The 17259-nt window shown below is 40.2% G+C and overlaps 1 protein-coding gene across 2 annotated transcripts in view; it reads right to left on the reverse strand.

The window, feature by feature from the left end:
• ASPH (aspartate beta-hydroxylase) overlaps positions 1 to 17259 on the reverse strand; it is a 191595-nt gene that overhangs the window by 37297 nt on the left and 137039 nt on the right. For both annotated transcript variants that reach the window (XM_069600088.1, XM_069600089.1), the window contains exons 17-19: positions 13270 to 13420; positions 9418 to 9554; positions 2217 to 2315 (exon numbers count right to left, since the gene is read on the reverse strand). In XM_069600088.1, coding sequence (XP_069456189.1) covers positions 2217 to 2315; positions 9418 to 9554; positions 13270 to 13420 — 387 coding nt within the window. The remainder of the gene's footprint in view (positions 1 to 2216; positions 2316 to 9417; positions 9555 to 13269; positions 13421 to 17259) is intronic.

Here is a 17259-nt window from a genome sequence, read left to right on the forward strand (position 1 = left end):
AGTTCAATGAAGCAATGCATTCATCATCAATTAACAGTGGAATAGCCCATTAAGTTAACATGATGCTTTGTGAAGTGTCTCTGTGGGAACAATTGTTTCAATATCCCAAAGAATTTCTCTGACTGAGTTTCTATCACATTTATTTTGTTCTTCAGATCTGACCACATGTCATCCAGAGACTTTTTTTCCCCCTGAACCAAAATGTCTAGTTGCTCATAAATGTTTGAAATGATAGGGACCCAACTGCAAGTAATATTTTTTTCCACTCAAGACAAACGTGTCCTCACTTTTCAATGAAATCATTTACAGAACACACGATAGGATTAAAGCCAGTTGGAATCTTTGAAAATATAATTTTATTAAACAACTCCCATCCTAAAACACTCAGCTGATTTCTATCCCCACTGTCCACAAAAGAACTTAAATTTAAATTTATGTAAAAACAAAAAAGAAATATTAAAGCAAGAGAATGAATTTAGAAAAGTAAAAGAAGCTCAAAGATAAAACATATTTCAACGTCTAAAAGTCTGCATCTTTGAGGCTTCTTCATAAGAAGCCCATTATCTTTTACTTGGGTGAAATTTATGCACACAAGGGTGGAAAATAGCAGCACAGAACAGAGGCATCACTCAGGAGGGGAGAGTTGTGATCTGGGTTCTTCACTGACAGATGCTCAGGTAAACATCCTCGTTTGTTAACTAGCCAACCCTGCCCTCTACTTCCTCATCTCCACACCAGGAGAGTACTGTTAGGTCCTTATGATGTCAAAGGAAATTTAAGAGGAATATTTTATATCAGAGAAGACTATGTGCCCACAGGATCATGGCATGGCAGCTTGCTGAAGTCCCATGACAGTCAAGACAGGCTGGGGGGTGGGGTGTATGCCCACCTCAAGGGGGCACCACTGCTCAGCTCCTGTGCTGAGATGTGGGTCACATGTTACCTTTCCAGAGAAATCAGAAATTTGCTTGATTATATAAAATCCTTCAGATTTTCAACTAAGGCAAGCAATTAAAATTGTTTTTAAAAGAATTATATTGGCCGAATAGAACATGCAAACTACTTGTAATCAGTGGGTCACTATTTGGGAATCTCTGACCAAAGTCATATTAAGGAAATAGATCACAAAAGTGGATCATAAAAGTGCTACTTTTAGTTCATAGGTATATCATCAGCTACCTGGCTGAGATGGTAGCACTAGCTAGTGTTACAAGCTACCCCGGTGGTTCAGATGGTGAAGAATCTGCCTGCAATGTGGGAGACCCAGGTTTAATCCCAGTGTCAGGAAGATCTCCAGGAGAAGCGAATGGCTACTCACTCCAGTATTCTTGCCTGGTCTCCAGGACAGAAGAGCCTGGCGGGCTACAGTCCATGGGGTGGCAAAGAGTTGGATACAACTGAGCCACTAACACCTTCACTTTCACTTTTTCAGCTGGTGTTACTATTTAAATTACAAATAAAAAATTCACTTCCTCACTGATACTAGCCACATTTTAGATGCTCAACAGTCACAAGTGGTTAGTGGCTACCACATGAGAAAATACAAATAAAGACCATTTCCTTTATGGCAGAAAGTTCTGTTGGTCAGCCCTGGGCCAGACCACATGTGATCCTGGTGAACTGATGAGGATTCTGTTTTTATGTGAACAAAAAATGACAACACATTTTATTCTGAATCTTTCAAGCTATCAGGCTTTTGGGGATTGGATTTACTCAGTCTGCATTTGTTACCTCATTTTGTGTAGGTTTCCACGAAACCTGTTCAAAGTAGTTTCAATGTATAATTAAATTGCAAAAGGAACAGTTAATTCATTATTGACTGGGGAATTTTTGCTGAAACTAATGCCTGTGGCTGGCAATTTGCTATGTAAGTGAAAATTGAAACATCTCCAGTCAATAATGTTTGGGTAACAAAAGACGTATTCATATGTCTCTGATCCATATTTTAAAATATTTTATCAACTAATAACTACTGTAGTTTTAGGAATTTCTTCAAAATCTTTCCCAAATAATTTCTGCTCATAACACTTCTACCTCTGACACCCTCGATTAAGCTGAAGGTTCACACTGCCTGTGAATGTCATCGTCTGAAGGTATATATTTTGGTGTTGAAAAGGATCAGTAGTGCATGCCAGTCAATCTACAATACATAATCAAGGGTGTCCAAATGATTCAAAGGGATCAGAAGAGGGAAAGAGAGGAAGGGAGGGAGTTACCTTTAGATAGGGGATGCTCTCAGCAATCTTGTTCTGTGCCTTCAGGATAAAGCCATAATGTACTTTAGCAAAACCGTCATTAGGTGTCACACTCAGAACCTAAACTCGAAAAAAAACACAAAAAAACAAACCTATTGCGATGGACTGTGAATTCTATGAATGTTTTAATTAACTTTGCTGTGCTTGGACTGGATTATGATGCTATAGCTTAAAATGCAATAGTAGTTTTTTCCCATTGCAATACATTAGGCTTAAATGGCCCCATTTCCCCTCAACTCAAAATGTTCAATGCAAAGTGTTCTCCAAGAATGAAGAAATGAATAAAAAAGGCAATGACTATTAAAGCATTGCTCTAACAATGCAAATCAGTAAAATCTCTATCAATTTTATGACTTCAATATTTTTTTAATGATCAGGGAAAGACTGCTTTAAATTAGTTCTATTTAAAGTCAACTTTGTTTCCTTAATTTCTTTTTCTACTTTCTCATTATTCGTGTATAGGAATGCAAGGGATTTCTGTGTGTTGATTTTATATCCTGCAACTTTACTATATTCATTGATTAGCTCTAGTAATTTTCTGGTGGAGTCTTTAGGGTTTTCCATGTAGAGGATCATGTCATCTGCAAACAGTGAGAGTTTTACTTCTTCTTTTCCAATTTGGATTCCTTTTATTTCTTTTTCTGCTCTGATTGCTGTGGCCAAAACTTCCAGAACTATGTTGAATAGTAGCGGTGAAAGTGGACACCCTTGTCTTGTTCCTGACTTTAGGGGAAATGCTTTCAATTTTTCACCATTGAGGATAATGTTTGCTGTGGGTTTGTCATAGATAGCTTTTATTATGTTGAGATATGTTCCTTCTATTCCTGCTTTCTGGAGAGTTTTTATCATAAATGGATGTTGAATTTTGTCAAAGGCCTTCTCTGCATCTATTGAGATAATCATATGGTTTTTATTTTTCAATTTGTTAATGTGGTGAATTACATTGATTGATTTGCGGATATTGAAGAATCCTTGCATCCCTGGGATAAAGCCCACTTGGTCATGGTGTATGATCTTTTTAATGTGTTGTTGGATTCTGATTGCTAGAATTTTGTTGAGGATTTTTGCATCTATGTTCATCAGAGATATTGGCCTGTAGTTTTCTTTTTTTGTGACATCTTTGTCAGGTTTTGGTATTAGGGTGATGGTGGCCTCATAGAATGAGTTTGGAAGTTTACCTTCCTCTGCAATTTTCTGGAAGAGGTTGAGGAGGATAGGTGTTAGCTCTTCTCTAAATTTTTGGTAGAATTCAGCTGTGAAGCCGTCTGGACCTGGGCTTTTGTTTGCTGGAAGATTTCTGATTACAGTTTCAATTTCCATGCTTGTGATGGGTCTGTTAAGATTTTCTATTTCTTCCTGGTTCAGTTTTGGAAAATTGTACTTTTCTAAGAATTTGTCCATTTCTTCCACGTTGTCCATTTTATTGGCATACAACTGCTGATAGTAGTCTCTTATGATCCTTTGTATTTCTGTGTTGTCTGTTGTGATCTCTCCATTTTCATTTCTAATTTTATTGATTTGATTTTTCTCTCTTTGCTTCTTGATGAGTCTGGCTAATGGTTTGTCAATTTTATTTATCCTTTCAAAGAACCAGCTTTTGGCTTTGTTGATTTTTGCTCTGGTCTCTTTTGTTTCTTTTGCATTTATTTCTGCCCTAATTTTTAAGATTTCTTTCCTTCTACTCACTCTGGGGTTCTCCAACTCTTCCTTTTCTAGTTGCTTTAGTTGTAGAGTTACCATTGCAACGAAAAGAATAAAATACTTAGGAATATATCTACCTAAAGAAACTAAAGACCTATATATAGAAAACTATAAAACACTGATGAAAGAAATCAAAGAGGACACTAATAGATGGAGAAATATACCATGTTCATGGATTGGAAGAATCAATATAGTGAAAATGAGTATACTACCCAAAGCAATTTACAAATTCAATGCAATTCCTATTAAGCTACCAGGCACATTTTTCACAGAACTAGAACAAATAATTTCAAGATTTGTATGGAAATACAAAAAACCTCGAATAGCCAAAGCAATCTTGAGAAAGAAGAATGGAACTGGAGGAATCAACTTGCCTGACTTCAGGCTCTACTACAAAGCCACAGTCATCAAGACAGTATGGTACTGGCACAAAGACAGACATATAGATCAATGGAACAAAATAGAAAGCCCAGAGATAAATCCACACACATATGGACACCTTATCTTTGACAAAGGAGGCAAGAATATACAATGGAGTAAAGACAATCTCTTTAACAAGTGGTGCTGGGAAAACTGGTCAACCACTTGTAAAAGAATGAAACTAGATCACTTTCTAACACCGCACACAAAAATAAACTCAAAATGGATTAAAGATCTAAATGTAAGATCAGAAACTATAAAACTCCTAGAGGAGAACATAGGCAAAACACTCTCAGACATAAATCACAGCAGGATCCTCTATGATCCACCTCTCAGAATGCTGGAAATAAAAGCAAAAATAAACAAATGGGATCTAATTAAAATTAAAAGCTTCTGCACAACAAAGGAACATATAAGCAAGGTGAAAAGACAGCCTTCAGAATGGGAGAAAATAATAGCAAATGAAGCAACTGACAAACAACTAATCTCAAAAATATACAAGCAACTTATGCAGCTCAACTCCAGAAAAATAAACGACCCAATCAAAAAATGGGCCAAAGAACTAAATAGACATTTCTCCAAAGAAGACATACGGATGGCTAACAAACACATGAAAAGATGCTCAACATCACTCATTATTAGAGAAATGCAAATCAAAACCACAATGAGGTACCACTTCACACCAGTCAGAATGGCTGCGATCCAAAAATCTGCAAGCAATAAATGCTGGAGAGGGTGTGGAGAAAAGGGAACCCTCCTACACTGTTGGTGGGAATGCAAACTAGTACAGCCACTATGGAGAACAGTGTGGAGATTCCTTAAAAAATTGCAAATAGAACTACCTTATGACCCAGCAATCCCACTTCTGGGCATACACACCGAGGAAACCAGAATTGAAAGAGACACATGTACCCCAATGTTCATCGCAGCACTGTTTATAATAGCCAGGACATGGAAACAACCTAGATGTCCATCAGCAGATGAATGGATAAGAAAGCTGTGGTATATATACACAATGGAGTATTACTCAGCCGTTAAAAAGAATTCATTTGAATCAGTTCTGATGAGATGGATGAAACTAGAGCCGATTATACAGAGTGAAGTAAGCCAGAAAGAAAAACACCAATACAGTATACTAACACATATATATGGAATTTAGGAAGATGGCAATGACGACCCTGTATGCAAGACAGGGAAAGAGACACAGATGTGTATAATGGACTTTTGGACTCAGAGGGAGAGGGAGAGGGTGGGATGATTTGGGAGAATGACATTCTAACATGTATAATATCATGTGAATTGAATCGCCAGTCTATGTCTGACGCAGGATGCAGCATGCTTGGGGCTGGTGCATGGGGATGACCCAGAACGATATTATGGGGAGGGAGGTGGGAGGGGGGTTCATGTTTGGGAATGCATGTAAGAATTAAAGATTTTAAAATTTAAAAAATAAAAAACTAAAAAAAAAAATAAAAAAAAATAAAGTCAACTTTGAATGATTATCATATATTTCTTTACATACATGTTTTATGGGCTTCTTTGGTGGGTCAGATGGTAAAGAATCTGCTTGGAATGCAGGAGACCTGGGCATGATCCAGGGAAAATCCTGGGTTGAGAAAATCCCCTGGAGGAGGGCACAGCAACCCACTCTAGTAATCTTGCCTGGAGAATTACATGGACAGAGGAACCTACCTATTGGACTACCATCCATGGGGGTCACACAAAGAGTCAGACACGAAAGTGAGTAAGTGAAAGTGACTAACACTTTCACTTATGTATGCAGCTGCTCCAGGACTCTCCTCTCATCTTCATGAAGTCCACATCCCACTAACACACCTGCTACTATGACAAGGGTAGGGGTGGGTAACCAGGACTCAGAGGGACCCACAGGGCTGCCCTCCCAGATTGATTCTTTATGATCACCTACTGCGCTTACATGAAACAACAGATGGGTTCCAAATAGGAAAAGGAGTACGTCAAGGCTATATATTGTCACCCTGCTTATTTAACTTCTATGCAGAGTACCTCATGAGAAACACTGGACTGGAAGAAACACAAGCTGGAATCAAGATTGCTGGGAGAAATATCAATAACCTCAGATATGCAGATGACACCACCCTTATGGCAGAAAATGAAAAGGCACTAAAAAGCCTCTTGATGAAAGTGAAAGTGGAGAGTGGAAAAGTTGGCTTAGAGCTCAACATTCAGAAAACGAAGATCATGGCATCCGGTCCCATCATTTCATGGGAAATAGATGGGGAAACAGTGGAAACAGTGTCAGACTTTATTTTTTGGGGCTCCAAAATCACTGCAGATGGTGACTGCAGACATGAAATTAAAAGACGCTTACTCCTTGGAAGGAAAGTTATGACCAACCTAGATAGCATATTGAAAAGCAGACATTACTTTGCCGACTAAGGTCCGTCTAGTCAAGGCTATGGTTTTTCCAGTGGTCATGTATGGATGTGAGAGTTGGACTGTGAAGAAGGCTGAGCGCCAAAGAATTGATGCTTTTGAACTGTGGTGTTGGAGAAGACTCTTGAGAATCCCTTGGACTGCAAGGAGATCCAACCAGTCCATTCTGAAGGAGATCAGCCCTGGGATTTCTTTGGAAGGAATGATGCTAAAGCTGAAACTCCAGTACTTTGGCCACCTCATGTGAAGAGTTGACTCATTGGAAAAGACTCTGATGCTGGGAGGGATTGGGGGCAGGAGGAGAAGGGGATGACAGAGGATGAGAAGGCTGGATAGCATCACTGACTCGATGGATGTGAATCTGAGTGAACTCTGGGAGTTGGTGATGGACAGGGAGGCCTGGCGTGCTGCGATTCATGGGGTCGCAGAGTCGGACATGACTGAGCGACTGAACTGAACTGAACAGAGCTTACTGCAGTTTACATGCAGTTCATAACAGATGCACAAGTTGTATTATCCTATTGTAATTAGCAAACTCTCAGAAAATGACAAATGGCTTTATAAGATTTCTAAAAAAGTCAAATTGAGATTAATACTAAAAATGTTACCGAGATTCTCTCTGTCTTTACATACACACACGTGCGCACGCGCACACACACACACACACACATAAGCATAGACAACAAACTGGTTGACATTTCTAGTTCTGCACAAATTCGGCAGGACACACTACCAGGACTAAAAATATCCTTATAAATAATGTTTCACATGGACATTATTAAAATATCAGTTTTTCAGTGAGAGTGAAAATATTACTGACAGTTAAATGAAATTTTGAAAGTATCTGAAATATTTCATCTTAAAACCTATTTTAGGATGTGGACCTTCTAGAATGTCCACCATAGGTTAGTACATCTATACATAAACATACAATTCACAGGTTTTTGCTTGAACATTTTTTACTGAAAGAGGATACAATCAAACATGTCTGAAGACTACTACTGTGGGCAGTGGGAACCACTGAAGAGCTGAAGCAAGGATGACGGTCAGATTGGCATTTTGTATTGATGAAGATCATAAGAAAGCAAGGTTGGGCAGGGTGGATCTATCTTATTTTACACTAGAGACAACAGGGCCTGAGTTAAATAAGAGGATTTGAAAGATACTGAGGATGTTAAAGGGAGAAGGAAATGGCACCCCACTCCAGTACTCTTGACTGGAAAATCCCATGGACAGAGAAGCCTGGTGGGCTGCAGTCCATGGGGTCGCGAAGAGTCAGACACAACTGAGTGACTTCACTTTGAGTTTTCACTTTCATGCATTGGAGAAGGAAATGGCAACCCACTCCAATACTTTTGCCTGGAGAATCCCAGGGACGGGGGAGCCTGGTGGGCTGCTTGTCTATGGGGTTGCACAGAGTCAGACATGACTGAAGTGACTTAACAGCAGCAGAGGATGTTAAAAGTAACAGAGATTAGGTCAGTTCAGTTCAGTTCAGTCCCTCAGTCGTGTCCAGCTCTTTGCGACTCCATGAATCGCAGCATGCCAGGCCTCCCTGTCCATCACCAACTTCCGGAGTTCACTCAGACTCGTGTCTATTGAGTCAGTGATGCCATCCAGCCATCTCATCCTCTGTCATCCCCTTCTCCTCCTGCCCCCAATCCCTCCCAGCATCAGAGTCGACTCCAATGAGTCAACTCTTCTCATGAGGTGGCCAAAGTACTGGAGTTTCAGCTTTAGCATCATTCCTTCCAAAGAAATCCCAGGGCTGATCTCCTTCAGAATGGACTGGTTGGATTAGTTACTCGGTATCATACTGTAACCCCTTGATGGCATACTCTGTGTTGTTTCCTTAACCACCATTTCCTGAGCCAGTGCCTGTGGGTTTCAATAAATTAGTGCTAAGTGAATGGATGAGCATGAGGAGTGAAGGGAGGCAAGGGGCAGGAAGATGCTGAACCAAGTGTGGCTCAGGTAATTGATGGTGTTACTAACAAGGAGGAAAGTGCAGTAAAGTCTCCAAAAGCCAGGGATGTAGCAAGGTCTCTGCAACCACCTTAAAGTCAGTCTTTGCTGGGACCTCCTTGGTGGCTCAGTGGTTAAGAATCTGTGCTTCCATTGCAGGGAGCAAGGGTTCAATATCTGATCCAGGAACTAAAATTCCATGTGCCACTCTATACAGCCAAAAAATACCCCCAAGGATAAGACAGCCAATGCCTCTGAAAGGAGAGTAATTTATGCCATATACCCAAAAAGCTTGTATTCTGTAGTTTCTCTCCAGTTTGGACTTTAACTGAAAAAAGTACAAGATAATGTGTTTTTAAGTTCTTGAGTTTTTTGAATTCCTCTTCGTGTCATAAAGAATACTTTAGAAAGGTTGTGGACTGAAATATATATATTAGCTAAAAAGTATCACAATTTTAGGTTGAAGGCTTTGATGAACCAAATGTTAGCTAATATTTAAAATCTTTAGGATATGTTAACTATAATAAGGCTTGAATTTGACTTAATTTAAAATAAAGAGAGTGAATGATCAGGCATATTAAAGGCAATTTAGAAATAACATTAGAACTCCATGTTCAAAAGACTTTGATTAATTGTTAATAGCAAATTGCTGCCTACTTACCTCTTCATAGACCTTCTTGGCACTGTCATTGTCTCCTATCAAGAGGTATCCAACTCCAAGGTCATTCTTTAAGGAAGTATCATCAGGAAATAGTTGAACTAATTTCTGAAGAGTAAGCAAGGATCCTCTCATGTGACCTGATTTGGTAGAAAGAAAACAACAGAAATAAAAATAGCTTTTGTCCACCCTTGTCTTGGCACTACAAATCATAAGAGACTATTCAACAGGGCCTGAAGATCAGTTTAACTCTGACTCTGTATACTGATGGCTAAGTCCCTCTTAGGATTTTATCCTGCGGCTCTAAGGGCATCAGTAACTTCCATAAGTGGGTTTTCCAGGTGGCGCAAACGGTAAAGAATTCGCCTGCCAATGCAGGGGATACAAGGGATGTCGGTTCAATCCCTGGGTAGAGAAGACCCCCTGGAGAAGGAAATGGCAACCCACTGCAGTATTCTTGCCTGGAAAATCCCATGGACAGAGGGGTTTGCAAAAAGAGTCAGACACGACTGAACATACACACACACACACACACACACACACACAACTCCCATAAGTAGTTACTGAACATAATACTGACTACAAATACGTTAAAGACATTCTTATTTTCTAAATTCATCAACATTTACCCTTTATGTCAAATTGTCTCTTATGAAAGTTTTGGTTACCCATTCCTTATTTAAAAAATGTTTTACTGGGGTATTTTTGACATTATAATTAACTTTAAAATTATGAATACAGAACAGGCAAATAAGAAGTCTAATAGATTTCAGGGTCTAGCACCCTGGATGAGACGCGAAGAGGCACTGAGGTTCTCTGCTTGTCTTCGTCTCTCAGTAATGACCTAGTCCTGGAGCCAAGGAGACATCATCCAGTATTAGGGGACCCTCTGGTGGACAATAGGGTGTTATGCCTACACGAACCATAAAAACCCAGCTTCAACTCATTTTAAGGGCTGTCCAATGGATGTTTAAGATTTAGAGGGGTCAATTGTCATCACTCTTCACCTCAGTTGGAAAGACAAGTTGTAGGGGTTTCCCTGCTGGTCCAGTGGTTACAAATCCACCTTACAACGCTGGGAACACCAGTCCGTTCCCTGGTCCAGGAAGATCCCACATGTCGTAGAGCAATTAGAGCAACTAAGCCCATATGTCACAACTACTGACTCCACGTGCTGCAGCTGCGGAAGCCTTTGTGCCTAGAGCCCGTGCTCGGCAACAAGAGAAGCCAATTAAAATAAATAAATTTATATTAAAAAAAAAAAGAGAAGCCCCCACTTGCCACAACTAGAGAAAGCCCGTGTGCAGCCACAAAGACTCAGAGTAGCCAAAATAAATAAATGAATCTTAAAAAGAAAAAAAAGACAAGCTATATAAGGGAAAGATGTGCAAGATGAGCGTGCACGTGACAAAATTAATTACCCAAAAGGCTTTGTTGACCAGAAACTGACAATCAGCCAAGATATGCCAGGACCATCCAAAAGCTAATGTAGCTGGATGCTCTACTAACTGTTAGGCATAGACTACCACCCACTGACTCCACCACCCTCTCTCCATTCACTACCTGCCAGTCTGGGTTGGTGTGCTCAACTATCCATTCCTTCACTGATAAATCTGACTTCACCTTTCTGTACTTTTTCTCTGCCACCTGCCCAACTTGAGATTATAGTTTTCTTTTGATTCTAAACTTGCCCTACGGAGCCACAACAAAGGCCCAGGTGAGAGTCCATCCTATGTCCTTCTTGCCCCTCTTACTCTGCATCTCCAGGGACCTATGAATCCCTTAGCGCCTGAACTCACCTCATTCTCATTTGGAGGAGAAAGAAAGTGGAAGTGTTAGTTGCTCAGTCGTGTCCCCCTCTTTGTGACCCCATGAATTGTAGCCCAATGGGCTCCTCTGTCCACAGGATTCTTCAGGCAAGAATACTAGGGTAGGTTGCTATTCCCTTCTTCAGGGGAACTTTCTGACCCAGGGATTGAACCCGGGTCTCCGGCATTGCAGGCAGATTCTTTACCACTGGAGCCACCAGGGAATTTGGAAGAGAGACTATATTCAAACACTGAAGGGTTACTTCGGAAGAAGGTTAGATCTAGCTGGGTCATCCTTCCCCTGGGGCTGGGAATAGGGTGAAGTAAGCGAGGTGCTCAGTGCAAAGTTTAAGAGGGTGCCAAAAATTCAGTCCCACCCAGACTCATGATATCTGATGCATCTTTTTAAAAATAAAAATTAATGTTAAAAATCCACAGGGCTAAGTGAGTCACACCAGAGCCAGAGGAGGGACAACTCTGATACTGGTTTTTGCCTGCATGGAGCTCCAGCCTTGCCTCTCCCATCCTGTTTGTGCTGCTGTAAGTTTCCCTTCTCTGGGACCAGCCCTTATGAATAGACGTCTAAGGGGTCATTTCTTCTAGTTTCCAATCATTGCTTGGCTTCTACTCCTGCCACAGATTTTGGTCATCTACCAAAGCGACACAACCATCCTTAATGCTCACCCTTGGAAAACTGATACAAGGTTCACTTTTGAATGTTTAGGAGCCTCAAATGGCAACCTACTCCAGTGTTCTTGCCTGGAGAATCCCAGGGACGGGGGAGCCTGGTGGACTGCAGTCTGTGGGGTCGCACAGAGTCGGACACGACTGAAGTGACTTAGCAGCTAGTGACATCAAGATAATACATCTATGTAATTTATCCAGCCACTAGAGAACACACCTTGGCAGCTACACATGGCTTAGATTTTTTGCTCCTGGCTTATCAATGACATTTTAACTTATTTTTTAAAAATGTTATTTTTATTTATTTATTTGGCTGTGACAGGGCTTGGTTGTCCCATTGCAAGTGGGATCTTAGTTCCCCTACCAGAGATCGAACTCCCACTCCCTGCATAGAAAAGGTAGGCTCTTAGTCACTGGACCACCAGGGAAGTCCCCTGGTGGCATTTTAGGTGAGAGAGAACCCATTACTGGCCTGATTATAATGAAGTTAGGGTATAGCAAGTAACATACTTGATTCAAAGTTTAAGAGGTCACCAAAAATTCAGTCATCAAGATGCATGATATTTTATGCATTCTTTTTAAAAGTCAAACGAATGTAAAAAATCCATAGTGCTTTTTCAAAGCATTTTAAAATTTACTCAGTGATTAAAATTTTGTTTTTCTAGAATTTTCTTTAATAAAGAGTCAAAATGTACAGGTGAAATTTTTAGAATGCTTACAACTCCTGACATTTCTTTATCTATAAAACTGTTCCACTGACGATTTAAGCTATTATGGATCAGATAGTTACAGTTAAGAGAGAAAAGAAGAATTTGGCATAACAAGAAGTTTTTGATTCCAGACCTATTCGTTTATTGGGCTTCCCTGGTGGCTCAGAAGGTAAAGAATCTGCCTGCAATATAGGAAAGCTGGGTTCGATCCCTGGGTTGGGAAGATCCCCTGGAGAAGGAAACAGCAACCCATTCCAGTATTCTTGCCTGGGAAATCCCATGGACAGAGGAGCCTGACGGGCTACAGTCCATTGGGTCACAAAGTGTCATACACGACTGAAGTGACTAACACGTAACTATTCATTTATTAGTTATGATTCCTTAGGCAATTCATCTAACCTCTCAGAATTCCATTTGTCTCATCTTTAAAATGAGTAGGGAGCAGGTAGGCAGCAAAAATACTGTCTGTACCTTTGTAATTATGAAGGATTCCTCTTTCAGGCTGACCCAATCAGAGAAATTGCCTGAAATTAGGTAGAAAACTCAGGTTTCCTTCCATGTAATTAAACTCTTCTAAGAGTACACACAGCCTTCAGGCTTTTGCAGATAAAAGCACACCGCTTGCTACTGAACTGACTCTTCTTCCATCTCACCTAGAAACTGCTGTCTGTCTGACCTCCGCTTCAGGCTCAGCTTCACCAAGTCTGTGGGGGCGTCAGGCAGGCTGGCCGCCTCCTGGTAGGTCTCGATGGCCCTGCGCAGGATCTCATTGCTCCTTCTCTTCTCAGCCAAATCATCTTCACACTAGAGGAAGGGAGAAACGTCCCAGGACAAGCTGCATGTGTAGTTGCCCAAAATATTTATGAAAAGTTGATGTTGGGACTTGCTTTAAAAGTAATTCAAGACAAATTAAATTTTTCTCTTCATCAAGGATAAAAAAATAAAGGAAGGGAACACAACATGTTATTTTAATAATATGAAGAAAAGTTAACCACTAAGCTACACATGAGAAAGACTATCATAAAAGCAGGACGAATATATGTTTGGCTGGTGGAACGTGTACCCTGCTATATATCAACATTAATAGCCAGAATTCCAGTCCACAGTTCCTGTTCTTCTACTAGCTTATTCCTATGCTCATTCATTCAACAACTATACTCTGCCTAGACAGATGCAAACAAACAAAACAGATTAACCCTTTAGAAAAGGGCAATTCACCTTGGCTTGACAGAAAAAAAAGCTTCAAAATATAGAACGATCTGTTCATATCTGCAAATGGCCTTTAGAACAGACCTATCTACCAGGAAAGAAAGTCCAGTGTCAATGACTCATATCAGTCATCCTGCCTGCGTAACCTTCTGAATATTCATATGCTGGTTTTCTGTTTAGGCCTCAGTTTCTTGTGAGTTTGGCTATAGTGAGTTAATGCCTCAAAACATGATCCTTCCTAAATGACGTCACAGAATGCCAGAGTCCGAGAGCTGAGAGAGCCCTACTGAGAACATCTTGTTCACCTTCTTCATTTGGCAGCCTCTTCAGCTACCAAACAGATCCCGGAACTGGAGGGTCTCTTCACAGTTAATTCAAGGACAAATGCCTATCGAGACATTGTTCTCTATCTAGAGAGGAATAAATATCTTCACTAACCTCAATCTGAAATGAAAGAAAGATGATACAACTATACGCCTTGTTTCTTTCCCTCCTCCATCCTTCAAGGTCCTTCATGTTAAAGAAGTATTAACATTTCAGAACTTTCAGCACTGGAATTTTAATGTCAGAATTAAAATGTGAAGTCTTTAAAGTCTCTTAAATAAAACTGATAGGCTTTGCTTTGAGTATCAACACTGATTGATATTGATCAGTTTAACATCTGTAGATGAAGGATTTGCCCTGAAACTGAACATTTGCTACAGGACATTAACATCACAAAGCGTTTTGTTGATTCAAACTAACTGCCCAATCCAGCCTCCTAGGAGATGTGGCATTTTCTGCCTGAGAGGCACTAATGGTTTGTGGAAGATAATAAAGTGAAGCGAGCTCATAATTTTGTCAGATGTTCAAGGAACTTGGTCAGAATTGATTTCCACAGTGATCCAAAAAATAAGACATTATCAGTTCTACTCCAGAAATGATAGATCCTGCAGTTTTCATGTAACTTAATGTCACTGAATTTATAAAATTGGTTGGGATATTCCAAAGTAATTGTTTAATCTGCTAACAAAGCATGAAAAGTCATCAGGTATTCCTCCTTACAAAATCTGTCTTCTGTTGAATTTTTTTTTTTTAAACTCCTATGGGACTTCCCTCGCAGTCCAGTGGTCAAGACTTCATCTTCCAACACAGGAGGTGTGGGTTTGATCCCTGCTCAGGGAGCTAAGACTCCACATGCCTCATAGCCAAAAACCAAAACATAAAACAGAAGTAATATTGTAAAAAATTCAGGAAGACTTTAAAAATGATCCACCTCAAAAAACCCCACAAAAACAAAAAACAAACAACTAATTGCTATGTATTTAAACTTTCTTTTAAGTTATTCTATAAAAATTTAATTTACCATGCTTAAATTTCACATTAATGTTAATATTGATAACACATTGTAGTATAATAGTTTATAGATAAAATATATTGCTGAGGCATAAATCTCAAATTCCTACTGTTAGATAAGGATATATATATATATATATATACACACACACACACACATATATGTGTATATATATATATATATATATAGTAAGTGTCATGTGCAAAAGTACTACATTTGGTACTTGCAATTAATATCACATATAAAGAAAAATCTAAAGCATGAAACATCTTTGCCATAATTAGCACTTGACCCATTATTCTCTCAAGTTAACGGGCTTTCCTTAATCAAACAACTGCCAGAATTAGTGGCAAAGCACATCACTTATTTAAATAGGCACCATCTTCAGGTAACAAACACATTCTCTCTTGCTTAAAGACAATACAATTTAGCAGTTTTGGAGAATTGCTGACCCAATTAATTTATAGGAATGATATAGTTGCTAGTCTGTACAGCATCATGGATAAAAGGAACTTCTTTGCATTAACTTTTCACAAATTTATTAAAACTGAATTAATACAAATGTAATAAGTTTTTAAGGACGAGTTAGGGAGAATTTGGGACTTCCCAGGTGGCTCAGTGGTAAAGAATCCACCTACCAATGCAGGAGATGTAAGTTTGATCCCTGGGTCAGGAAGATTCCCTGGAGGAGGAAATGGCAACCCACTCCAGTATTCTTGCCTGGGAAATCCCATGGACAGAGAGGCCTGCTGGGCTACAGTCCACAGGGTAAAAAAAAGTCAGACATGACTGAAATGATTGAGCATGTACACACTCACAGGAAGAATTTAAGCATCTAGATTTCGAGTGGTTGCCACCTTTAGTTACGAGGCAAATGTACTTGTTTTATCTCTAGATGTGTTAGTTTTCATGAGAGTGTCACCCACAAGTGACAGCACTGGCCCCTCTGAACAAGTGTTGTCAGCTTCTCCTGAATCTGGAAAATTTCTGCAGCTCAGAATCTGCCATTTTCCAGCAGGGCTGACAGTCTCATCCTCCCCAGGCAGGAGGAGGTTTACTGCCTGACATCGGTACACCAGCCCTGGATTTTACCCAGGGTTCCAAACTGAATAATGCCTATGGTCTACTTGACATGTGCATTTGAACATGTTACAGGCATCACAAACTTCACAGGAACCAGAAGTGGATCTTTGATTTTGCACCTCTCCAAACCTGTTCCAGTCTTCCTGGTCAGTACCTGGCACCATCCTCTCCTTAGACTGATGAACCAAAAACACCAAATTCATCTCCAAAACTGAAAGTTGCACAGTTGTGTCTGACTCTTTGCAGCCCCATGGAGTGTAGCTTGCTAGGCTCCTCTGTCCATGGGGTTTCCCAGGCGAGAATACTGGAGTGGGTACCTATCCCTTCTCCAGGGGATCTTCCCGACCCAGGGATTGAACCTGGGACTGCTGCGTTGCAGGCAGATTCTTTACTGTCTGATTCAGTCCTGCCCTTGTCCACTGCCCCACCTCTGTGGCCAGGACCAGTCCAAGCCAGCGCTTCTTGGGGACACCTGAAATGTCTCCTATTTTCCTAGCTCCGACTTGGGCTACCATAATCCCTTCTGTACCCAGCAACCAAAGTAATCTTTATTTAAAACAAGAAAACAGAAACAACCAGAGGAGTACATCCATGCACAAACCCTCCAAGTGCTTCCAGTGCACAAAGAATACAGCCCATGAGCCCCTGGCTCCATCCACCCCATGTCACCTCCCCCAGTACGCCTCTCCTCTAGTCCACCAGGGATAAAGTCAAGGCTGATTCCCTGTTCCCTCTGCCTGGACAGCTCCTTCCTCAACCTTGTCACATTTCAGCCACTTGTCACCACCTAGGAAGGCCTTTTCTGATCACCTGATTATCTTAAGCATCGCTGTGCCACTCTGACTCCTACCACCTGTGAAAAAAACATCATAATAACATGTTCCTTACTCTATGATCTTCTTTTCTTTATGGCATCTAGAATCAGGTAAGATGTCCTAATATGTTTATTTTTAACACTTCTAATATTCTTTAAATACAGATTTATCTATAAAGACCTTTAGGGTTTTGCTCAAAC

This window comes from Ovis canadensis, chromosome 9, assembly GCF_042477335.2.
Source record: "Ovis canadensis isolate MfBH-ARS-UI-01 breed Bighorn chromosome 9, ARS-UI_OviCan_v2, whole genome shotgun sequence".
In the NCBI taxonomy this organism is placed as follows: domain Eukaryota; kingdom Metazoa; phylum Chordata; class Mammalia; order Artiodactyla; family Bovidae; genus Ovis; species Ovis canadensis.